General features: G+C 27.4%; 1 protein-coding gene and 1 non-coding gene across 3 annotated transcripts; both read right to left on the reverse strand.

The window, feature by feature from the left end:
• Positions 1–125: 125 nt before the first annotated feature.
• Positions 126–27,481, reverse strand: LOC124425417 (synaptic vesicle glycoprotein 2B). 2 transcript variants are annotated; one of them, XM_046965711.1, is made up of 10 exons: positions 27,132–27,481; positions 5,946–6,193; positions 5,348–5,407; positions 5,043–5,126; positions 4,456–4,780; positions 3,737–3,858; positions 3,376–3,614; positions 2,438–2,882; positions 1,822–2,109; positions 126–1,480 (listed from the first exon to the last, which is right to left on the reverse strand). In XM_046965711.1, exons 2-10 carry the CDS (start codon positions 5,980–5,982, stop codon positions 1,425–1,427), a joined length of 1,656 nt encoding a protein of 551 aa, XP_046821667.1. In that variant the 5' UTR covers positions 5,983–6,193; positions 27,132–27,481; the 3' UTR covers positions 126–1,424. The 2 variants fall into 2 exon arrangements, with proteins under 2 accessions (XP_046821667.1, XP_046821668.1); XM_046965712.1 differs by lacking the exon at positions 27,132–27,481 and adding an exon at positions 16,084–16,226.
• On the reverse strand, positions 8,074–8,146 carry Trnar-ucg. Its single transcript has one exon. It is a non-coding gene; the product is annotated as a tRNA-Arg (tRNA).
• Positions 27,482–27,717: the final 236 nt, after the last annotated feature.

Raw genomic sequence — 27,717 nt, forward strand, 5'->3', positions numbered from 1 at the left:
CTTGAAACAATTATAATTGGATGATATTTTAAGTATTTTTAATTATTTTTATTTTTCTGTAATAATTTAATACTTGCTATATAAATGTTAGAGGATGAAGAGTATAGCATGAATATACACATCGATTTTTACGAATACATAGAATTATTGCTTTATTCAACATAAAACTTTTTCTTTATTGTTCTTGTTATTGTTTTTGTAAACTTACATTTTATTATTCATTTTCATATGATTGATATGTTTTTTTAAATTATAAATGTTTAGTGACAGACATTGGAACGTAAAAAGATAATTTACGTAAAAAGATTATTTAATAGTTATGTTAAAATATAATAATACGAAAGAATTAAAAGGGGGTACATAATAAAGTATTGCATTATGCAACGCTATACATAAGTAATACATATATAATAGGGATGTGCTACTAATCGAAATTATGGGTATCCGATCCGAGATAACAAAAAATTCTCGACCCAAACCTTTCCGAGTATTTGGACATCTTTAATATTTAAACAATTATTACCGATCGATTGTGATTCTAATGGCGCATATTATCTACACGTAACGAGATATAGTATATAATAATGTAATCAAAATCGATGCTCTTAACATAAACACTTCATGTATTTGTACCTTTTATAGAGTGAAACTTTTCAATTAATTTTATTTATTTAGTTTGTTTTTTTAGTATTAAATTATACAAGGTGGACCAAAAGTTTTTAGATGATTTAAAAAAAATAAAATCGATTACACTTTTTCGTGACACTTCGGGCTTAGGTAATTAGGCTTCTAATTTTACAAAATAGTTTTGTTATCTGAACAAAAAAGAACAAAAACAATAAAATTAGTCCAAAGAATCAAGAAAGAAGAGTAATTGATATATATATATATTTTTTTTTTTCAAGTCATCCAGGAACTTCTTACTCAACTTGTACGAATAATGAAATTAGAAAAGGTTTTTGAAGGATGACGAAAAGATACTGTTTTCCTTTTCTTCTAATTAAATAATAATATAAATTAGAAGTCGAGCCTGTCGTCTCAATTTCTTTCTAAACATATATATAATAGACGTATAAGTAATACTTGCGAATACTTTTTTCGTGAAACGAACTCTCCTACCATTTCCTCCTATATCCATATACGCGTCGCTACTTAATTATATTATTTAAATAAATGTTTTTTCCTCTTTTTTGGGTTTTTTTATCTTTTTCTATTTTTCTTTCTTTTCTTCTTTTTCTGTGTACGTTCCTTATGCAAAGAAAATATTATTAATAATATGATAAAATATTGGTATACGTACTATAACTCGTACATAATTTGTGATAACGAAAAATATCAAAAAGTATTGCAACGAAAGAAAATGAATGTGAGACAGACTGTACAGGACTCGTCGAGGAACTCAACGTCGATTTTTTTAGCCAATGTCAAGAAAGTGGTTCACGTGTTGTGTTTGGTAAAAATAGGCACAGTAAACCGCCACCTGAAAAATGAAAAAAAGAAAAAAGAACAAGATGAAATTAAATTTTCAGATTTCATGAGAAAAAGAGATACGGATAAAAAGTTTTCGAATGAACCCCAAAAGTTTTTGGGTGATATTAAAGAATCGTTTTTTATGGGCTGATAGTAAAGGTTCGTAGTTTCATAAGTTACGCTTGTAATTTTAAAGTCCGAGAAAAACAAAAAAGAAAAAAAAGTAGCTCAAAAGATCTCTGTTTTTTAAGATCACTCAAAAACTTTTGCCCAACCCTGTATGTTAATTTTAAGATAAAGGAAAAGAACTAAATAAAAAGATAAAGACAATAAGAAAAAGATAGGGCTTACCGATCAACAGACCAGCAACGATGAATGTGGGTGCTGGACAGTACATGTCCAATAGTTGTGCTATGACGATATTACCGATAATACCACCGAGACGTGCAGCTACCATCGATATTGCAATACCGGTTGCACGTAAATGAGTTGGAAAGACTTCGGTGATCAGACAGTCTAGTGCAGCGTTACCGCAACTGATCACACCGCTGAAGAAGGCCGAGACGATGAGATTGTGATATTTGTTGTACACGAAGTACAATCCGATCGAACAGAGCCCCGACGAGAGAGTACTGAACACTGGTGGAAAAATAAAGAAGGAAAAAAAATTATTTAAGAAAAAAAAAGAAAAGGAACTTCCACGTATACAGGGCGGATCAAAAGTGTTCTCTAAGTGATTTTAAAAATCAATTAATTATAAATTTTTTCGATACATTTTCTCCTGGCTCCGTACTTAGATTTTACAATTTGTGAGAAAAAAAGAAAAAAAAGCAAATTAATAATTAGCCTACAAAGTCTCGGAAAAGGGTAATTTGGATTTTTAAAATCGTCTGAGAACACTTTCGATCTACTTGTATTTTCTCAATGAAAAAAAAAGAACAAAAAAAATTTGATTTTTAGCACTTACCAAGGAAAAATTTGCGACCAAGACGATCCATTCCCAGAACAGCAATGATATTTGCCGGTATAGCCGAAGCCACGGTAATAAGTGACTCCATAAAAACGGAAGAACCAATTTTATCATTGCAAATATTTTCAATACGATGTGAGCCCTTGTTAACAACGTAATCGGTGACCTCACATATCGACGTTGATTGGTTCGGATGATCACGATGAAATTCGTCGAATCGATTGAACAACTCTGGGAACCACATCATTAAGCCATAATAACCGATATGGAAGGTGAAGTTTATAATGATGGAGACGACGGTGAAACGAAGTATCGGTGAGACAAATAATTGACGGCTGTTATCCAGGATGTCACCGAGCATCATCTTGCATTTACTCTTTTCCTCGATGCTGGCCTTGACAGGCTCTGGTTCTTGGAAGTCATCGAGAATCAGTTCTTTTACCTGAGAAAAATTAATGTTTTTTTTTTCTTTTTTTTTTTCACAATCAAAAATTATAGCACCTATGAAGAAAGAGAGACAGAAACAGTGATAAAATTAGAATTAGTGAAAGAAAACAAAGTATACAATATAACACGATTTATGTTTTTATATAAAATGTGACAGAAAAAATATATACATATATATATATTTTTTATTAAAAATATGACTAAGTGTATTTTCTTTTATATTATATATAAAATGTTGCACATTGTATTTGCGTATATAAATATATGTAAATTTATTATTTAAAAAATTATTATATATATATATATATATATGTATGTAAATGTGACAAATTGTATATTTTTTATATACATATAAAAAATGTGACAAATTGTATATTATATATATATATATATATATATATATATATATATATATATATATATATATAAAATGTGACAAACTGTATGTTTTGTATATGAAACGAAGGAAAAAAAAAAAATTGGCTTACCGTATAACTGTCGCGAGATCTGCCAGTGTTAATGGCGTAGATACCACGGAAGATATCAAGAGCTTCTTGATATCTTCCGCATGATAGAAGATATTTGGGGGATTCTGGGAGCAGCAGAAGTAGCCCCGCCACGATGAACGACGGAGCAGCGCAGATCAGCAGGAAGATTCTCCAAGAGTTATATGTGAATGATGCACTTGTGATACCGATGTCCTGGGGGATGATCAACCATGCCAGTCCTTAATTAAGAAAGGAAATAAAAAGGATAAGAAAAAAGGAACAACAATTACTTATGCTCTTTCTCTCTTTTATTGTTTTTCTCTCTCTTTTTTTTTTAATGGCTTTGTAGTATGGATCTTACCAGCAACGAAAAGATTTCCGAGTGTCCAGAAAGCTGCCATGAACGAAAGCATGGAGCCTCGTTTTGATTTTGGTTGGAACTCGGCGAAATACGACCAGATGACCGGACCACTTCCTCCGAGTCTAAATAGAGGGAGAGAAAGAGAGAGAAAAATTGTCATATCAATTTGCATTGAATAATTTCAAATTTTAATTAGAGATTTTTGAGGATTTTAAAACAGATTTCTGTTGTTTTCTTTTTATTTTTTTATTTTCTATATATCTATATTAAGTTGACCAATAAGTAATATAGGGATTTTCTTAACTCAGATGCAACTCGATGCATATACATATACGCACACACACACACACATTTTAATTTAATTTAACAATCCTACAATATTTCCGATAATATTAATATAGGATAGATCAAAAATCCTTAAGCGAGCATGAAAATTTCTAGATAGATTTTTAAAAATCAATTACACTTTCTCGAGACTTTTCAAACTGATTTTATTTTTGTAAATTACAAAATTACAATTCTACCATTACAAATCTAATTTACAAAACTACGAACCTAACTTCAAATCTATAAAAAATCTTGGAAAACATTCGATTGATATTTATAATTCATTTAGGAACTCTTGGTCTATTCTGTGCATAATCATTGAAATTAAAAAAATAGAAAATTGTTATATGTAAAACGAATTTCTGAATTTGAATAAAGATGTTATAACTTACGCGGCACCATTTAGGAAACGGAAGAACATGAAGAGTTCGTAAGACTGGCTAAAGCTGGAGGCAACGATGCAAAGGGCGTTCATAAAGGAAATGGCAATGAGGACCTTGCGACGACCCAAAGCATCCGCAATGGAGCCCCAGGCGTACGCGCCGGCCATCATGCCAATGAAGATGATGGAGTTGAGCCATCCCTTAGCTTGGGTATCAAGTTTTAGATCACATTGTGCACTTGGTAGAATGAAAGACATGGAGATTACGTCCATCTCCTCACTGGTACTGACGAAGCCGCATACCGTGAGCAGGAAGTAATGAAACTTGCCATACTCTGTTAACAATTTTTTTAATGAGATTGAATTTTCTTTTTTTTCTTTTCCTTTTATTCTCTAAACATTTTTTTAAACACAATTGAACAAAATTTTCTTCCATTTTGATGAAAAATTTGTTAAGAAGTTTCATTCATTTTTTTTTACATTTTTTGTTCATTCACGTTTTCATGTTTCAGAGCGGTTAATTTATTTTTTTTATTTCTTTACTCATTTATTTTTATTTGTTTTTATTTATTTATTTTTTTTTTCATCGATACTTACCAGTAAGTTCGATGGCCTTTTCGAAATCGGCTTTAATGCAGGATCCTTTCTCTGGATCTAGGTTCTTTTCCTTGGGCCCGATTCCTACGAAAAAAATAAGAAAAAGAATATAAATAAGAAATAAAAAAATGAATAACATTAAAATTCAAATGATAAATAATTAATCGGGTAAAAATCATTAGGGTTTTTGTCGACTTTTATCGGATGTATCCAAATTTAAACAAAATATTTTAATCGAAGTACATTTCGAAATATAATTCAATATCCTGTTAGTTATTTTAATATGTACTTAGGATTATGCTTACGGGCAAGTTCAAGTTCCTTGGAACCACAACCGTTTAGGCGCTCGTCTTTTACATCACACTCTGTAAAAAAAAAAAAAATATTATATGAGAACGATCAAATCAGGATGTTTCAAAGATACCTAGATGAGCCAAATGTTCTTAAATCATCTTAAAAATTTCCAGATTGTAAAATGATAAGTTTGATGAGTCTCGAAAAGGTATATTTGATTTTAAAACTTATCAAGGAACTTTTGGCTCATCCTATATATATTAAATATATTAAAAAAAAAGTATGAGCGTGCTCGAACGTTATAAATATTTTCTTATATTTTGAAATTATGTTTCATTTATTTTAAGAAAAAAATAAAATGAAGAAAAACGAAAAGTTGAAAACACAAAGACGAAATTTTTATTTACTATTTTTTCTCCCTCTCTTTCTATCGTTATCTATCTATTTATTTATCTATCTATCTATCTATCTCTTTTTATTCATTATAATAAATAGATTTGTCGTTTTCAAACAAAAATTTTTAGAATCCTGATCATATTTATATAAATCGGTTCGAAAGATTTATCATTTATAATTTGTTTATAACAATAACAAGACAAAAGGACTTACTATCGTTGTGCTTTGAGTCGGGTTCACCTTCTACCATTCTACGATGTCCGTGCAGTTGAGTGAATCTGGCTTGGTAAATTTATCAGATAATGCAGTGTCTTCGTGTACTATAGTGAAGTTCGTTAGATATTTTGTTGACGATGACGATTAAGTGGACCTTGAACTCTAGGTGAAGTCTTCCTGCTGAATCTGCGCTGATCTGCTGCTGCTGTTCGTCGGCGGGGCTAGATTCTGCGCTCACTCGCGAACTACATACAAAAAAGTATATTAATGACGCAATTAATAATAAAATGATATTAATAAATAAACATAATTAACACATATTTTTTATTTTTTAAAATTTATTAATAAGATTATTGTTTATTGAAAAATATCGAAGACTTTTTCTTTTTATCTTATTGCAAATGATTATGTTAAAGATGTTAAACGATTATATTAAAAATGTTTAATGTTATATGGTATATATGGTAAAATAGGTTTCATATGTATATATTAAAATATTTAATATATTTATATCTTGATATATTTTAAATATTTGAAATTATATTATTTTAATATATTATAATACGTTAAAATAATTATTTTTAAAATATTCAAAACATATTTTTTTTTAACGCACATGCATAATATACAATATTTAATTAAGATATATATAGGGTTAAGATTATATATATATATATGAAATGATAAGGAAAAAAACTGATAGATATTTTTTTCAATAAATGAATAATAGTCAATTTTATATGTCGACGCGAAAGACTATAATATGCCTTGTGGTACGTATTAAATCAATACAAGAGGGTTAAGCAGGGTCAATTTGTAATGGTACTGATAGCAAGCGTGGGATGCAACGTTCTAAAGAACAACGATTTGCAACTTCCCCGATGATCGGAGAGGATAATGAAGGCAGTTTGTAGTAAACGATTTATAAGCGGGACCTAATTCGAATTCGCTTACATGCGAATACTAAATACTCGATTTTAAACTTTTCGCTCTTACAAAGTGATAATAATAAACGTTCTGGCTACACGAGTATAGTTATTTCTTAGAAATAATAAATAATGACCAAAGAAAAAAAGAAATAGATAAAAAAAGAAAGAAAAAACAAGAAAAATATAAGATCAAGGGCGAACAACGAGAGAGAGAGAGAGAGAGAGAGAGAGAGAGAGAGAGAGAGAGAGAGAGAGAGAAAGAGAAAGAAAGAGAGAGAGAGAATAATAAAAAAATATATATACAAAAAAAATAACAATTATGTGATAACAATTTTTACGTATCATTAAATTATTGACTTTAATTCATAATTTATATGTTTTTGACTAATTATGTATAATTGATCGAACATTATCAAACGAATAATTGGGATGCAACGATTGATATTATTATTATTATTTTTCTTTTTTTATTTTTTTTTTTCAATCATTTTGTGTATTTTCTCACGGTTCATCAACATGGAAATATAGTACAATGGAGAAGTAGTATCAATGTAACGATCCATTTCACGCGCAATTTTCTTGATCATCTTTGTGATCAGTCAATCGTTACAAATGAAACTTCATAAACCTTGAAATAGGCATGTTATTTTCAGGCAAAATCGAGTCACCTGGAGATCGATAAAGCAAATCTATTATTAAATATTTCGAGTGAAGAAAAACAAAATATAAAATCCATAAATTTTAATGGAAAAAAACAGATTATTAGAACGTTCTATTGATGATCTGATGGTCTAATATATACATATAATAATAATTAATTGAATTGACCGATACGATTATTTTTTCAAAAGATTTTTTTTAGAAACGTATATAATATAAAAGATGAATTTATATAATAACATTGTTATGTATAGATAAATTTAAAGAGAAACGAAAGAAAAAAGATATTTCGTTGCAAAAATATCAAAGGTGTATATTTAATAAAATCTAAACAAATTCTTAAGAAATTTTCTTTTTTAATCGAAGTGAAAAAACATTGAAGTTAGGATATATTGTCTGTGATTATTGAGAAAGATGAGGGAAAAGAATGTAATAGAAAGAACAAAAAAGTTTCGTTAATAAAATGTCACAGAATTTTGAAGAAGTATGGAGATATAAATTACTGAGAAAAAGAAAGGAAAAAAAAAATGAATTTTCGACCGTGACAGGACTCGAACCTGCAATCTTCGGATCCGAAGTCCGACGCCTTATCCGTTAGGCCACACGGTCATTGAAGGGTAGTTTTCATAATATAGAATTTGACCGTTCATAAAAATACACCCCTTTGTTAAAATTCAATATTAATGAACAATTTTATACGAAATATGTACAATTTCTACATTTGATCGATATTTAGATCTAATTCAATCTAAGAAGAAGAACGTTGTATAATAATAATAATATTTATATCTTCTAATTTATTAATCATTGATATTGTCCAGAAAATCATTTATACTTAAAAAAGAAAGTAAAAACAATAAAAAAGAATAGATAAATAAATGAAATAATAAATGTAATTGGTAAGAGAAAAAAAAGTTGGGTCGAAAGTTCCTTAAATGATTTTAAAAATCAATTATTTTTTTCGAATCTTTTTAGGCTAATTTTTTCTTTTCAGATTGAAAGAAATGTAGTTTTACAATGTTAGAAAAGAGTAAGTGTAAAAGATATAGAAGAAAAGAGTAGCTGATTTTTTAATTTCATTTAGGAACTTTACGTCTACGTTGTACATTAATTATACATATAATAATATACTACAATAATAAGATTTATGATATCTTTCAATTTTTCTTAATCGTTCATTATTATCAAAAGTATGTACATAGGTACGTATGTGTATATGTATGTGTATGAAAAAAAAGAAAGAAAAAGAAAGGAATAATACACGAGTAAGAATAAATGAGATAATGACGGTAATTTGTAAGAAAAAAGAAAAAAGAAAAACAAAGTGTGCAAAAAATATATAATTATCTTTCGAGGAATCCTAACTCGAGTTACATAGTTTGAAGAATGTAATTGACTAGCAAGCGTGTTAGGTTTAAGACGCGTTCTAGAAAACGAGTGAGCATTACTGAACATTAACGGATATCCTGCGCTAAATACTATCTAACAGACCGACATCATGCGCGCCATTTTGCAGCCACTTCTTCCGCGAAACTTGATATGTACCTCGCGATTGTATTTAATATTACATCGAGTTACATCTTGCTTAAGGAAATACAGTAATTTCCGTTCATTTTGTTGATCGCTCGGTTTTTATTTTACTTTAATTTTTTTTTTATTTTATTTATTTCTTTCAAATTTTTCTTTTAATCCTTAGTTTAATTTCTTCGATTAGAAATTATAAATATATATATATATATATATATATATATATATATATATATATGTTTATTTTTATAAAGTTTTATATAAATTTCCAGAAAATGTTTATTAATTAAATTTTTTATTCCATTTTTTTGAAGAGGAATCTTTTTTTCTAATGTTTTTTTCTTTTCATTACAAAATATGAATTTTTTGTTGTTGTTGTTTCAATCACAGAAAATAATATAGAAAATGTTTATTAATGAAATTGATTTCTTATGATAAAGTTCAGAAATAGATAAAGTTATGATAAAGTTCAGAGATAAGAGAAAATAGATAGATGCATATGTATAAAAGTAATCGATCTGAAAAGTGATCGTTAATCTATAGAACAAAGAAAATGTTAAACACTTCTAGAGTTCCATTGTGATTACGAAATTTCAATAATTTTTATTAATTTCTTGGCCGTTGAATATTTTAATTTTTTATAAATTTTTTATTTATTTTGCATCACGAGAAAATAATTTTTTTCTCTCAATAGAAATTCCTTGATATTTTTTTATTTTTATCAAATGTTTACAAAACGTTCAATCAATGCAGTTAAATGTTGATTCTCGATGATTGATTACGACAAAAAGAAAAAATGAAAAAAAAAAAGATAGATAAAGGTGATTAATTTAAATTTGATCGTTGATCTATAGAATGAAAGAGAGTATTACGAAGATGGAAATACGGCTCAGTGCGGGGTCGTCGCACGAGGCCGTTAATTGCACCGGTTGAATCGTCAATTATCCATAGTGGAATCGAGTTCAACGGTCGGTCGAATCCAATTACTATTCATAATTTGTCCCTGCACAGGTGTGGCATACACACACACACACACACATCGTATTAAATAACAATACTGAATTTGCGTTTTCTAAAACGTTGTGATACGTAACATTTTTTTCTTTCTAATCAGTTCTATAATATAAATCAAATGAAAATGTGTCGGGTAAATATAAACAGGAACTTTTTTTAAGAGAAAATAAATTAATTATTATAATCTTGAATAATTCTTTTTTCTAATTTTCTACTTTTCGAATTAATTTATTGCTTAATATAAATGAAGGTATACAACGTAAAATAACCTGTTTCAGAATGATCATGTATTATTGACTTTTGAATTGTAATTATGTATGGATGCATTATGCACAAATCCATATTCATCTATATGTATTGTAGATATGTATTTATACATACATGTATCTATGCGTGTATTCGATCTTATACTAATATTATAATGAACTTGTTATACTAATCTGCGCGGTGTAAACGTGGAATGTTGATCTTGTAAAAATACAAAAAAAAAAAAAAAAAACAAGAAAAGATAAAAAAGCTTGAAAAAAACATCGTAAACAGTTGTAGAAAGGAAAATTAATTCATACGATATTCGAACTCACGTTTAATAAATATCTTTCATTTTATCATCTCAAAAATTTGATTATCGATATTAAGAAAAAAATAAAAAAAAAATAATAAAAAATAACAAAATAGGTAAAAAGAATTTGAGACGAAATCGATTTCTCTTTTCCCCGTTTTTTTTCTTTATCTTTTCTTTTTTTTTATAGTTTGTCATTGTTTTTTTTTTTTTCTTTACAATTATAATTTGTCATCATTTTTCCGATAAATTCTTTTTTTCTTCTTTTTTTTTCTTCCATCGAGTTCGAAACGATCGATCGACGGAATTACGAGAGTGTAGAAAAGAGGTCAAGTTGGATACGATACTCTCGAAAGTTTTAATCGTGGCGCGAAGCACAGAGTCGACGACGTCGACGGAATTGTAAGTAAAGCGTTTAGTAATTATCGTCAGTCTCGCAAGGACATAATAATCAGTCTCATTGCCGACAAATTTGTCGGGGGGAGAGTTGTACTGTCGCAGATAGTCGGTGTGTATTAGCGCTTGAGAAGCGGTGTCATCACACTCGTTAGAGGAATCATCGTGCAAAACACCGTTTGCGGACCATTTTGCTCCTACAACGACTATGACGGCTACTCTACGCGTTCAAATTTATATATTACGAATATATGTATTATATTTAATGTATTAAATATGTATATATGTATTTTTTATATCTATACTAGTATTAGATCGATCAGTAATTTTTTTTGGATTTTGAAGTTAAAAATTATTATGTAATCTAATGTTTTTTATTTAAATATAAAATAATATACATATATAATATATTATATATATGTGTACATACATGCACACATACATAGACATATATATATCTTATTGATGACGAAATTTTTAATTATTATACAATTTCTATTTTTATTCTTCTTTCTATTTGTCTTATGATGTATGAAATATATGCATTGTATATATTTATAAATTATAACAACATACTCAGGACTTTGTCTACTTTTTTTTTCTAAAACAATATTCGTCATTTATTCCAAAAAGAAAAAGCAAAAAAAGTAAACGTAGATAAAATTTTTACTTACAATCTCTCTCTTTCTCCCTATCTCTCTCTCTCTCTCTCTCTCTTTCTCTCTCTCTCTCTCTCTCTCTCTCTCTCTCTCTCTCTCTTTCTAATAATCCTAATAAATAAATAAAATGCACACTCGTTTGTCTTCCTTCTTTTTTTTATGCAGCTCGATAATCTGATGAAACACGTGAGATAAAATCACTTAAAAAAAAAGCTCGCGTAATACATATAACAAAAAGAAACTCGATGAAGATAATTAATTTCGAATTTATAATCGATTGAATGGAACAAGATGTAGGAAACGTTAATAATATCACGATATATATTTTTAAAGGACGTTTGAACCGTATTAGACGGGGCGTGGAGATGAAGTGAGCGTCAGATCGTTGAAGCAACTAAAAACTACCTGCCACCTCCTATTGACTAACACGATATACTACTTGTTACCGTATTCACTGTTTTATATATCTTTTTCTCATAATGCAACATCTTAACGATATTCCAGTCTCCTTGATTTTTACACCATTTGTTTACTCTGTTTATGAATAAAAATTATTTTTTCAACTGACAGAGCTCCTTGTTTTTTATTTATTTTAAAATTATGAATGATTAGAAAAAAGCAAAATACATGAATATATCTAGTAGAAATTAATTTACGTATGTAATATCTATGTATAAAAGTTATTTTTTTCAAGTTCTGTGTTTTCTAATAAGATTAGAATTAATTGAAGAAAGAAAAAAAAATAGAAAACATGAAAATTTATAAAGACTTTATTGTAGTAAAAAAAATTTATTTAAGTATATACATCAAATTAATCTTTTAAATTTTCCATTTTCTATCGTACGTAAAATTAAAATTAATTACAAGGAGATATCACTGGTATGTAGAAATTAAGTAAACATTTTTTTAATTAGATATTTATCTATATTATTTATAAAAAAAAGAATATATAAATACGTATTATAACAGAAATTAATTTACTTGAATACATAAAAATTATTATTGAAAGTTATATATCTCTATATTCTTTATTGATTGTAAAGTAATCATTAATTAGAAGAAGAAGATATGAATATATAACAGAAACTAATGTGAATTTAATTATAAAAAAAAATATTTTAAATCTATTGACTGTGTATTTAAATAATATGTAAGAATGATTTAAAACGTCAAATAACTATAACTAATATGTGAAATATATTACTTATAAAATTTCACATCACACTTTTAACAAATAATATATTTAACAGTTAAAATTATTTGTAAATAATTCTCACATATAATTCTTACGCATAATTAACAAATTTTTTATAATTGCTCGAATTATTTACCAAATAAATATTTACATAATATATGAATAAATTCATCTAACACTTTTTATGTACAAATTTTTTTTATACTACAATTCGTACAGACCTTTCCTTTTTATTATAATAAATAATTATAATTATGTAACTATCATCAAGAGTAAGATAAAGTAAAAAGAAAATTTAGAAATAGGTGAAAAATGAGATTGAAAAGTTTATAATGTTCTCATTGAAATATTATCACTCTCTTTCTTTCTTTCATTATCACCGAGTCATACTTTATCATTGATGACTCAGATATGTAGTGAAGTACATATGCCCATGTAGAACAAAGAATTCTAAAATGCAAAGGAGAGTTACCAAAATAGATACACGAAGATAATATTTATTCTCTTTTTGTCGATGAAATAAAACACGATTAGTAAGGTCGAATGACTGACCTTGACCAACGAAAAGCGATATGGTAGAACGATATGGAATAAGAAAAAGAAAAAAAGGAACAAGAAAAAGAAAAAAAAATGAAAACGCGATGTCCCTCGAGGAAGAAAAATTCTATCTATATAAAGTATACATGTGTATATATATATATATATATATATATATATATATATGTATACGTAGAATAGGTCGACCTTGTTTGACTGGAGCAAGGATTACCTCCTTGCAATAACGAAGGACGATTAAGAGATATTTTTGACGTTGCATTGCCGGTAGCAATGAAAGAATAAATGATCTGGTGTATATCTCGCGATACGTATATTCGTATTTGAAATATTTATTTGAAAGAAACATCTTATAAAAAAACTGTTTTAATTATATTGTTATTTATATACATATATTTATATATCATTGCTTAATAACTTTAATAATATAATTGTATATATATAATTGTTTTAATTAATCGACTATTTTATTATTGTATATGTCATTATTACTTATGTGTATATATATATATTATGTTATATGTTATTATTTTATATATAGGATCTAGTCTATTACGATATAGTGATTATAAAAATGACTATTAACATACTCGCAGCTCAAAACAAATAAACAGAACATATTTTATTAATTCCATTACTGTATACCATAAATTTCATTTTATTTTATAAATGCTATTAAATTAAATTTACTAAATCAAGGAAATCATTTGGAGTACTTCAGTATTTTTAATCATCGATTTATGAGAAATGAATCAATTCGATATTTATGAAAAAAGTATCTTTCGCATATAATAAAAAAGAAAAAGGTTTGAATCTGTAATAAAGCAGATCACACGTATTACGAAAAATTTGTATAAAATTGTACTTATGTAAAAGCGATACTTGAATTGATTGATTTCGAGAAGGATACTCTACTTCTCGACGTCATGTTTCTTATAAAATTGCTATCATGTATTTACATATAGATTTCTCTCTTTCCCTCTCTCTCTTTCTCTCTCTCTCTCTCTCTCTCTCTCTCTTTCTCTTCCTCTTTCTCTTTCTCTTCCTCTTTCTCTCCTTTTCTTTTACTAGAACTAGTAAAGACGTCATCAAAGTTATTTATATAACATGTATTAATGTATAAGAGCAAATAACAAAAAAAAAAGAAAAGAAATAATATACGTTCAACATCAGACAGTGCATTTTTGAGAATTCACATTTTGTTTGATGATGATCGTCGACGACTTCTAAGAAAGATTTGTTCCAATGATTTGATGTTTTTCTTTTTCTCTTTCTTTTTTTTCTGTCTAACGAATGTAAGACGAAGAATGAAAATCAAGAAGATAAAGAAGAAGAAGAAGAGGAATAAGAAGAAGAAGAAGAAGAAGAAGAAGAAGAAGAAGAAAAAGAAGAAGAAGAAGAAGAAGAAGAAGAGGAGGAGGAGGAGGAGGAAGAAAAGGCATCAAGAGAACGCACAAACAATTAATTAATATCTATGTTCGACGTTACTGTTGGTTCTTCGGTTTACAGGAGCACGTGGCTCGATTAAACGAGCCGCTTGTCCGGGCTGTTCCAGCCCTCTGTAGTATAAATATTACGATCTTTCAGAGCGGTTTTAACCGGTTAAATCTTGAAGACTCTAAATATGAAGCAATACGACGAGAGAAAGAAAGAGAGAAAGAAAGAAAGAGAAACAGAGAGATGTCTTCAGGGTGGAAGAGGGGAAAAATTACGTGATCATCTGTCTGTCCTCGGATCAGCAATTGGCTCTCCAAAGAATTTTGCATTCACTTTCAAATTTAGAAATAAAGATAGAGAAAGAAATAGACAGATAGATAGATAGATAAAGAGAGATAGAGAAAGAGAGAGAGAGAGAGAGAGAGAGAGAAAGAAGGGAGCAGATATTCTCAGGGTAGAAGGGGAGAAAAATCACCCGATCATCTGTCTATCGTCAGTTCTTTGATTCTACAATTGTATCAATGTAAAAGAATTTTGCATTCGCTTAAAAATTTCACCCTAACATTCGTTGTTTAGTCTAGAAATCTTTCAACTAAGTCTTTTAAAATATCATAGAATCAATAATTAGATCAAATTTTGAATAATAATCGAAAGTTGAATCAACGACGGATGATATTTCATCCCCCTGCCTCTTATTTAAACGTCCTTTTTTCTTTTTTACTTTTTCTCTCATTTTTTTATTTAATAGTTAAGACGGCACTGACATTGTTTACTTGGATAGTATATATATATCATCTTTTCTTAAATTTTTAGTAATTAACATATATATATATATATATATATATATATATATATATATATATACGTACATACATACATACATATTTCGTAATATATTAATAGTACAATTAGACGAATTCAAAAAAGAAAAATGAAAAGGCGTTGTTTGTTTTACGAAAAGAGAAATTATTTATTCGCTCAAATTATTTGACGCTTGTTCACTCGTAAAAGAAGAAGAAGAAGAAGAAGAAGAAGAAGAAGAGGAAGAACAAGAAGAAGAACAAGAATAAAAGATGACACTTTACGACACACACACACATATACCCACTCACGTACACTAGTGGTAACTATTTTAATCCTATAAAAACATTGTTTAATTAACTATCACTATCAGTTTCAGATATTTAGATGAGTAGAAACTTACGGTGTACGGTCTGCCAAGTCTTGGAAAAGTTGCCCGGATTGGGGAACAACCAATGCGAGACGAGAGTGCACAATGCTTATATACGACGGGACCTGATCCCCACTCTAATTTCTTCGAAAATGTTCTTCTCAAGAGAGAGAGAAAAGAAGAGAAGAGACGATAACGATTGAGTCTCAGAGAAAGAGAAGGAGAAAGAGAAAAAGAATACGGTATTGTAGTAGAGAGAGAGGAAGAGAGAGAGAAAAAGAGAGAAAGAGAGAGAGAGACTGAGAAAGAAAGAGGGAGAAAGATGACGATGAGATAGAGAAATGTGATAGAGAAATGAGATAGAGAAATGAGAAAGAGAAAAAGATCGTTAAGTTTGTATCAACACTAATCTTGCGATCCTTAGCGTTGGTAACAAATCATAGTAGAATGACTTTATAACTGAGAACCATTCAATTTACTTGAATTTAAAAGATAGAAAAGAAACGAACGAGTTGATATTCATGGTTATCTTCTTTTTGTTCGTCTTCTTCTTATTATTATTATTCATCTTATTATTATTCTTCTTCTTCTTATTCTTCTTCACTTTCTTTTTTTGTCTTATGGAATATACCATCTTATTTTGTTGGAAAATCACTCTGGCTACGTTAGATTTATAAATCTCTAAGTATTATTACATTACAGAAAGAAAGTTGTTAATATGATTTATAGAGTAAGAGAAAAATAACTATGTGGTATCAGCATGACAAAATTTTAAGGAGACAAATTAAAGAAAAAAGAAAGAGATAGAGAGAGAGATAAGGCAATAATGAATCATTTTAGAGACATTTATTTACTCAAACATATTTGCAATTGACACCTCCCTCGGTGTTCTTTTCCTGCTTCGTGTTATCGTTATTTGTAACCTTGGTACACGTGTCTTCCTATTTAAGATTCTAAATTACTCCGTGAAAAGACAAAAAAAAAAATTTTTGGAAAAAAGAATTAAAGAGAAAAAAAGAACGTGCAACGTTAGAAATGTAATAAAAATTTGATTTCTCTATCGTGATAGCATCCTTGTAAGTACATTGCTCTTTACTCGTGATTCGTTGTTACATAATAAAGCACAAACTATCGACTTTCTATGTCATTAGGCGAGTTCAAAGTATATCGGTGCTAACATAATGCTTGTAAATATTTAATTTCTATGTGTAGCTTTGTTTTCATTACGAAGAAATAAAAAGAAAAACGTTCGATATGGTGATCTCTCTCTCTCTCTCTCTCTATTTCTCGTACATACAACGTCTGCCATGACAGTCGGTGAACGACGGATAAACCGCCATTTTTATTTCGTTCTTGAAAATCTCATATTTTCTTTGGATATTTTTGGACAAAACTTGTTATGCATATATTTTTATATACACATCTGTGTATACACGTGTATCTTTTTTTTTTCTTTTGCGAATACAAGGCAGATTTTAGATTTAAATTTGGAATTAAATTAAATGATAAAAAAGAAGAGACTGATCGATAAACCGTGTTTACGTAATATTTCATACGCGATGAGATACGACAAAAATACCATGACAACCGAATTGGTAGTGAATAATAAAAATAGAAACTCGTTCTGCGATTCTGTACGAATTGGCATAAAAGTTTAAGAGTTTTTAACGAAGACGAAACATCTTCGCGCTCGAATGAAATCGTGTTAATTACTAAGACTGTTTGCCGTTGGATTTCAAATGGTTTAACAAGCTGTAAATTGGAGCCCGCTTTTCGAACCTCTTTTTACGCTTATGAATCATTTATTGTGTAACCGTACCTCTTTGTTACTCATTGCCTGCGAAAATTAAGAGGATAAAAAAAGAGCAATGCCTATGATAACGATGATAATAATGATGATGATGATAATAATAATAATAATAATAATAATAATAATAATAATAAACGAAAATTTGTTCTATCTGATTGCCATCTTGGATTTTTTAAATTATTATTATAAAATTATTTATAATTATATTTTTATTGATTGTTCTTATTTAAGATCAAACAAATGATAATCAAATAAGTGAGTTCGATTAATTTGTTCATTTATTCACATAATTGATTACTTAATTTTCGTTAAAAAAAATTACGACCTTGGACATTTTTGGATCATTACGGTATTATTGGTGATCATAGAATACATTTATTGATTTTTTATTTACATAGAAATTATTCGCATTTTGATTTACATAGAAATTACTTACATAGAAATTAAAATTTCTATGAGAACGCTAGTTTAATTGATATTACTAATTAATTTCTTTTAAGAATTTTTTGTTTATTACCGTAATATATTATCGTTATCGAATCACCGTTATTTGCGAAATTGTGTTTCAACTTTCGATCAAGCTCGTCACAAGATTCAAAGAGAAAATAAGAAATCACAGAACTCACATATGAGTAGGTATGTATTGCGCGTGTATAAAATACGTGTATTTACTCGTGTATGTATTTATGTACATATGTATGAGGAAGACGTGGCCTAAATTAATGAAAATGTTTATCCTTTCAATTTACGTCTTGGCATTTATCTTCTTCGCGAAAAGAACGAACCGATGTTTCTTGTCCATCGTTTTCTTCTTATCTTTCATTATCTATTTCTCTCTCACATGAATTGAATATTATTTTATACATATATTATACTTTGCACACATTTACCGATAGAATATTAACTGGTAATTTCAACGGTATAAATTCGTTGAAGGATAAATGATTTAGGATCTATAATTTATGATTAAGATAGGCGTGGAAATAAAAATATACTAGCGTGAAAGTACGTAAGAGAGTAATTTAAATCGCATAATATCTCGTGGAATTTTCCAAAACTCCTTTGGTAAAATAGAGCTCAGGGATTTGGAATATATATATATATATATATATATATATATATATATATATATATATATATATATATATACAACAAAAAAAAAGGAAAAAAAAGAAAAAAAAAGAAAAAAAAGAAAAAAGAAAAAGCAATTGATTTTTTTTTATTACGAATTTTTTTCCACTTAGAAATTTATATTTTATGTATGAATCTATTATTGATATTAAAAAGGTCACATTATGTATTAAACAAAAATATGAAAACATTAATTCTTTATTTATGTACATATTATATTTTGATTATATTAAAATATCATTATATTGATATGAAAACTTATGTTATATTAATACAAAAATGTAATAAAAAAGTATATAATAGCAAAATTCAATATTCTATTACTTCTTTTTCGTTTCTTAATTGTAAACACGAATCAATATTCATCGTAAAGATAGATTGCAAAAAGTTTTTATATTGATCGATGATTCAAAATTCTCTAAAGTAATGTTAACAGGTCATTTACATATTTCAAATGATACCACAACGAATTCCTCTTTTAGCGTCTCCTTATCTTTTGTTGTCTCGAGTCTGATTTAAATACAGCCCCAGGGGACAGACAGACACAGCGAGAGAAGGAGAGGGAGAGAGAGAGATAGAGAGGGAGAGGAAGAGAGAGAGAGAAAGAGAAAGAAAAAGAGAAAAAGAGAAAGAGTTAGAGAGAGAGAGAGAGGGAGAGAGGTGTTTCAGAAATTTTAAAAAATTCGAGACAAGTTTCTATCACGTTTGTTTACTAGCCGAGACAAGAAACGTCATTTTAACCGATAATTTATTATGCCAACGTAATCGATTGTCTCCTTTTCGCATAATCATGTATTTACATACGTACTCACATTTTAACGTTTCTCACACAATATTTATTAAAAATGTATGCTGAAAAAAGGAAAAAGTGAAAAAAATATCGCAACACTTTTTATATAGATATATATTATTGTAACAATATAATCTTATAAATGACGAAAAATTAAAAAAACAAAATTTCGGAAGTGAAGAAAAAAATAATTTCTCCGCCAATAAAAAAAAAAACAGTAGAAGAAGAAGAATAAAAAGGATTTACAAGTGAACAGAAAGAAAAAGAAAAACGACCAAAAAAGACGAAAAATTTCTATAAATAAAGGAGATATCTGCTTGACCAATTTGAAATGAAATAAATTCATAAATTCTAAAAGTGAACAAATATTAAAAAAACAAAAAAAAAACTCGAGGAAGCTGCATATTGACACTACTTACACGTGACACACAAAAATCTCGTTCTTTTTTATTTTATTATTTTTTTAAAAGATCGACATTATGAAAGCAAGCAGAGAGAGAAAGAAAAAAAAAGTAATAAGAGAATCAGCACAGGTATACATATAAGAGAAAAGGTGTGTGGAGCTTTTAATGAATTCGTGTAAACCGACAGTATCACGTATATAACGTGAGTCATCGAGAACGTTACTGACGTCATCAACGTGCTTGGGGGGCAATCAACCGGCAAGTAGTATGCAAAAATATGTTGCGTATCGTTTCGATAGCACCTAGTTCTGCCTCTGTTAATACTATGAACGAACCATTCGAGTCGGGTTGTTGCAAAAATTTCTACGCGCTCGAACAGGAAACTCCATTCATTGACTATTATCATGCATACATACGTAGGAAAATGTAAATGAGTTTCTAGGAAATAATTGATACAAGTATAACCTGTTTCTATCGTTCATAAATTTCTTTTTTTTTCTTTTTTCCATTCAATTTTTTTCGTTCGGAGAACGAGAAGATTGAAAAAAAAAAAGAAAACAAAAAAGATGAATAATAAATTATTTAACATAAAGACATAATATCACAATCAAATCTTTCGAATAGTTTCGAAAGAAAAAAGAAAAATATGACCGATAATGGATGACAAAGTATTTAACAAAAAGAAAAATATTTTTTGGGTACAAAATCGGTACAAAAAAAAAGAAGAAAAAAAAGGAAAAGAAATGTTCGAGATTTAAAAAATAAGATCGTTTCTATTTTTTTGCTTTTTTCTTTCTCCTCCTTTTTCTTAAAATTTTCATCTTTCTTTATGTTATAACATGTAGGATATCGATAAATAACGATTCAGAAACTAAAGCAGTATTCTATTGTATAAACGTTAATAAATCTGCCGTAGCAAAGTGCAAATAAAAAAGAAATCAAGGTTTGAAATTGACATCGTAAATCAAAAACTTGTTTGCCATACTTGATAATTGACGTAAGAATATATGTATATATGGATATGCGATTTCTTTTGTGAATCTTTGAAAAAGACTTATCGAACGTACCAAACATATCAAACAATTTCAAGGTGAGAAATATATGTATGTATGTATGTTGAAATATTGTCTCATCATGATTCGTTACGGAAGTTTAATATAAATTTAACCAAAATTCTTTAGATGGATCGAAAGTTTCCAATTGATTTTTAAAAAATTCAAATTACTCTTTTTCCGAGATCTTTTAAACTAATTTTTTTTTCATATTGTAAAATTAAATGATGTAGCTCGTAATGTCTAATTAAAAGCCTAAAAAGCTTCAGAAAGGATTTCAAATTTTTCAAATCATCTAAAAACTTCTAGCTCACCCTATACCTTATATATATTATATAATTTTTTATATATTGTATAATTTTTAAATCAAAAACAATTGAGTTATTTCAATCGATTCGTTAAACTTGAATATCAGGACCGAAGTTTAACGAACTGAAAAAAAGAAAAATAAATAAATAAATAAATAAATAAATAAATAAATAAATAAATAAATAAATAAATAAATAAATAAATAAATAAATAAATAAATAAATAAATACATTAGCGTAAAAGATATCGAAAAAGGGTAATACGATTATTAAATCAATTACTTAAAAACTTTAGAACCATCCTGCATATGTATGTACGTTCATTTTTCTTTTTTTTTTACTTAGATAAAATGATCGAAATCGATACCAATGACAGATGAATCAATCGAATGAATCAAATGAATGAATGAGCAAATGAATTAATTAAGTCTTTCGTGGATTCACATGATTTGACAAATGAGTTCAACTGTGGACTTTCGATTTATTCCTCGTTAATTATCTTTGATTTTCCAATCGAACGACGATCTTTCTCAATTTTGAATCAGCAAAATCTATTTTATCACGGCCGCTTTGCATTTATTGGATCAATATTCTTAAAATAAATTTAATTAGCATTTTTAATAAATATGATGAAATTTTTAATATAAATATGGCTCAACTCTGATACTTAATTTTTAAAACTGACTAAAATGTATATATATAATTTATTCTATGAATAATATATATATTTAATAATACATATATTAAATATATATTAAATATATTAAATATATATTAAATATATTAAATATATATATTTATTCTATAAAATATTTATCATTAATTAATAAAAATACTGATCAAATAAGTAAAAATATTTTGACGAGAATCAAAATCGATCGCGTACGAGTTTACGATATTATGTTGGCCATCTTGTTTTATGTACGTATGTTTGCTTTTCTTTTTTTTTGTTATTTATTTTTTTTTTAACGAACCGCTACGTTGTTGACATCGATACAGTTTATCGAACTCCAATAATATTTCAATCAATCGATGGAAGTTTTAATATTAAATAAAAAAAAAAAAGAAATATGCTTTTGTTTTCTTTTTCGGTACATTTCAGGATATTTTTTTTGTTTTTGTTTTTTTTTAATTTTGATATTCTCGTCGATACTTTTCGAAATATTTTATCAATTTTAAATTTAAATTTATCATAGATTTTTTTAATGTTTGATGAAATTGCTCCCTTTTCCAAATTTAATTTTTCGTGTTTAAATGAAATTGCTTCCGCTTTGGAAAAAAGTATCAATAATTACTTAACGTTATTTATAACAATAGTTACTCAATGTTATTTAAATATATTATCAATTTCAGACAATATTTTTTCGAAACAAAGTAATTTCTTAATTTTTCATATTTAATGGAATTGCTTATGCTTTTAAATATATCAAATAATTATTCATACAAACATAATTTGAATTTACCATCGATTTTATTATCAATTTCAAATGATATTTCAAAGAAAAATGAATTAAAAATGTTCACTTTCGAACGATCGATAAAATAGTTGTCATTAAAAAAAAAGTATTGATACTTGTATCTGAGCGATTTAACCAAAAAGAAAAAAAAAGAAAAAGAAAAAGAAGATCAATTTGGGATATCGACACGAATAAAATTTAGATTCAACCTTATGAGAAACGTGTTAAATGACACATACACACACACAGAGGTGTTAACACAGTACTTACGTACATACCTCTAACCTTCGTAGCCTGTTGAATCTCTCTGTCTCTCGTTATTAAAGTTATTCGTATAATCGTGCACGCAAGGCATGATTTTACAGCGTTAGTTTAACTGTTATTTATATCTATCTATGTAATAAATCATGCGCAATAGTCGCGTGTGTGGGCAGCGTTGTTTTCAACTTCTTTCATTCGAGTTCAGCTCCGTTGCGTGTTCATCACGCGTGAAATTATCACGGATAATCATCTTCTTATTTTTATTCTTATTCTTATTCTCACTTTTCAAATACGCGTGCGCATTTTATCTCTTAATAATACATATCTTTTCAACCCTTTTATATATATAACACATTTTTATAAAATGTGTTATATTATAATATAATGCTTACAATAAAATATATAAAGTAATTCGATAATTCTTTGCATATACACATTTTTTTTATCATTATCGATAGAAGAATTATTTTATTCTATTTGTAAAAAAATTTTTTTATCACAATTACATAATTATATATATATAGAAATAACAATTATTTCATCAATAATAATTTTTATCAATAATAAAAAATAATTTTTTTTTAAAGAAAAAAATACATATATTTAATGTGCAATACTTTTCAACATTGTTAATAAAAAATTTATATACATGTTACAATATAGCGAATGTAATCGTTAGAAATTCGTTGCGTAATATTTCTCTTCTTTTTTTTTTATTTCTTATCCTTCTATGTTCATTTTTTCCTCAACATTTATTATTTTACGATCGAACGAGCTCATGTATAAGTAGACAATGCCGAAGGTAAATACTTTTCAATATTATTTTATAAAAAATACTTATAGTTATACATACGACTTATAAGAAAAGCGTATAAAATGATTTGAAATTTGTTGCATAATATTTTTTTCTTTTTCTCATTTTTTGTTTTCTTCTTCCTTTTTTTATCTTTTTTAAACTCAACTTTTGTTTAATCGATTGAACGAGCGAACGTACAGATAGGTAATGTTAGAAGGTGTATTCTGTTAACAAAAAAAAAATTGTATACGGCTTATTGAAGAACGAATAAAATGATTAGAAATCCTGTTACATAATATTTTGTTTTTTTTTTGTTTTTATTTTTTCTTTTCTTTTTCTCTCTTTTTTTATCTTTTTTAACTCAATTTTTATTTTATCGATCGAATAAACGAACATACAGATAGATAATGTTTGAAGGTAAATTCTATTAATAAAGATAAAATTGTATACGATTTATTAGGGAACGAATAAAAAATGATTAGAAATCCTGTTGCATAATATTCTTTGTTTTTCTTTCTTTTAATTTATTTTTGATTTTTTCTTTTTTATTTATTTTTTTTTGTCTATCATTTATTTTATAATCGAACGAATGCACATATGGATATCCAACTAATGTTGAAGCTAATAAAATAAAAATCTTTTCATCATGACGAAAGAAAGAAAGAGAAAGAGACAAATAGATAGATAGATAGATAGAGAAAGAGAGAGAGACAGAAAGGGAGAGAGAGAGAAAAAGGGAGAGAGAGAATGAAAGAGAGAGAGAGAGAGAGAGAAAAAGGGAGAGAAAGAGTGAGAGTCGGAACGTAGTAGTACGACGACGATAATGCAGCTTGGTACGGACGCGTTTGAACGAGGAGGCCGACTATCTCCGCTTGAAATTCACGCGGCTCATTATCAGGCTTTATAAGCTGATTTAGCGGATAATAGAAAGCATTTTAGCAATGCGTTGACGTACCAGTACTACCGACCACGCTATACTCGCATACTCGCAATCAGAAAGTAACGCAATATAAGAGAGTATGAGAATGTTTCGACAGACATACATACGTATACATATATACATACATACATATATATATATTTTTTTATTATTAATGTATAATTTTTAATAAAATTGCACTTTTGCGAATCATCTGAGGAATTGTTATACTAGATAAAAACTAATATAGAGAAGATTATTTACGTAATTTGTTTTATTAGAAATTAATATAAGTAAGATTACTGTGATTAGAAATAAATTGTTTTATAATTGTCATTATTAATATTCCATATGTCTATTTATTTATTTATTTATTTTTCTGTTTATTTAATTAAGTTGTTTTTATTTTGTACAAAGAATCTGAGTGATTGCGTTGTACTATAGGAAAAATAGTATAACGAAGATGATGTGCTATTTTTAATTTGTTATTAGACATTAGTATAAATAAAAGATATTGAAGATTATAAATGGATTTTTATTATAATATATTTTTATATATTTTATGTATTTTAATATATACTTCATATATTATTGTATATTTTATATTTTTTATTATATATTATTATATTTTTTAAGTTTCTGAAATTTTGATGAACTATTGGAATAAAAAAAATAAACAAAAAATTGTTAAAACTAATCGAACATGTATTACGTAATTAGTTTTTGAAAATAAAAATTAATAAAATGTTAGAAATGGTATATATATAATTAAAATGAATTATCACGTTTCGCCATTGATGTAAATTGAATGATAAATACGAATATCACATATCGTCGTGTATACATAATTCATGTATAAAAGTGTGTAGGTATAAAATTGTCTTTCAAATCCTTTTAGCATAACGCGAAAAAGCACGGAGTTTAAATTTGCTTAGAGGTGGTAAGTTTCCAGACTCTTCGTCTTAATCATTTAACAGATGGTCACATAACTTGCATTTACCGTTCTAGTAGAAAAATCGTTTATTTAACATTGTATCGTGAAAATAAATAATGTATCTCTTTGATTCTATTCATATAAATTATCTAAATTATCTAAAAACATATTTGTGTGTATGTATGTATGTGTGTGTGTGTGTGTGTGTGTGTGTGTGTGTGTGTGTGTGTGTGTGTGTGTGTGTGTGTGTGTGTGTGTGTGTGTGTGTGTAAAGATATAGTTTCACGATATTAAAACATTAACGATGTATATATAATGATCTAAATTATTAAGTTGGTCGATAAGTATAATAATGTCGAATTTTTCATTATTTTATATCTAAAGAAAAAGATAATAATAAAAAATATATGGTATCGGATTGGCCAATAAATAAAGTTGACATCTGTAATATTTTATATTTAAATAAATAATGCCAGTATTTTTTCTTATGATAATATTTTTTTTTATTTAAATAAAACAATATTAATATTTTTTCTTCAAAATATTGATACTCCACTTATTAACACAAAATATCAAAATATCCAATAATAATCCATATAAGCGAGAGTATAGAAAGAAATAAAAAAAAGGATGATAAAAAACGAAAGGATTAGATGTAATTTATTTAGTCATAACATAATCAAATCTCGCTTCTAATAATACCTCTTATATACTCTGAGAGTATTAAAAACAAAAAATCAAAAATAATAATAAGACATTTAGAAATGAAATTAGAGGATTAGATCAAACTTACATAATTACAATAAAATCTCATTTCTTCATAAATATCAAATCTATGTACGTACGTATTATAAACGAGAATAAAGAGAAACACAATAATAAGATATTTAAAAACGAAAAATAGAAAATTAGATCTAATCGAGATAATCATAATAAAATTTGACTTATGATAAATATCAAATTAACATATCTAGGTATTAACAAAAATATAGAAAAAAATATAATAATAATAACACAATAAGATATTTAGAAACGAAATTAGAATTATATCTAATTCGGCTGATCATAATAAAATTTCTTTTATGATAAATATCAAATTAACATACCTACCTATATACGTATTTTAAGAGATTGTAGGAAAAAAAAGAAAAGAAAGAAAGAAAAAAAAAGCAAAATAAAAAGATATTTACATATGAAATTAGTATTATATCAAACTCACCTAATCATAATAAAACCTCGCTTCTGATGAATATCTGAAATCGGCGATAATTAATTCAACGGATCGCAAATAGTTTGTGATACATACATATGTATAGATATATATACATATATATATATATATATATATGTATATCTCTCTCTATCTCTCTTTCTGGTTCGATCTTCGACGGTCCACACTTCCGGTTTCAATGTCACTTTTCGTAGGGCACTTTGTACTGTCCAACGGGAGGCGAATAAGAGACAGAGAGAGAATAAACGCCGCGCGACTTGCCGAGGCGTCGATGGAGAGATAACTACATCACTATCGCGAACTGAGGGGTCAGTTGGCCGCACGCTCGACCAAGTACGTCTGTCAATCTGCTCGAGAATCACCGAGCTTGTATCGTCCTCGTACGACGGATTGACGAGGTACATATCAATACACATATGTATATATGGACAAATATATATATATATATATATATATATATATATATATACATATATATACATACATACATACATATATACATACGTACATACATATATACTTACATAATAAATATATATGCATACATATATACATAATAAATGTATATGTATGT

This window comes from Vespa crabro, chromosome 7, assembly GCF_910589235.1.
Source record: "Vespa crabro chromosome 7, iyVesCrab1.2, whole genome shotgun sequence".
NCBI classification, from domain to species: domain Eukaryota; kingdom Metazoa; phylum Arthropoda; class Insecta; order Hymenoptera; family Vespidae; genus Vespa; species Vespa crabro.

Bases quoted from the DNA above. Each gene is read 5' to 3' on its own strand.
- LOC124425417 (XM_046965711.1), bottom strand. From the start codon at position 5,982: ATGGTAGAAGGTGAACCCGACTCAAAGCACAACGATA. The intron at 4,781-5,042 runs GTAAGTATCGAT...AATTGTTAACAG, and splicing joins AAAGGCCATCGAACTTACTG to AGTATGGCAAGTTTCATTAC. The intron at 3,615-3,736 runs GTAAGATCCATA...TTCTTAATTAAG, and splicing joins CGGAAATCTTTTCGTTGCTG to GACTGGCATGGTTGATCATC.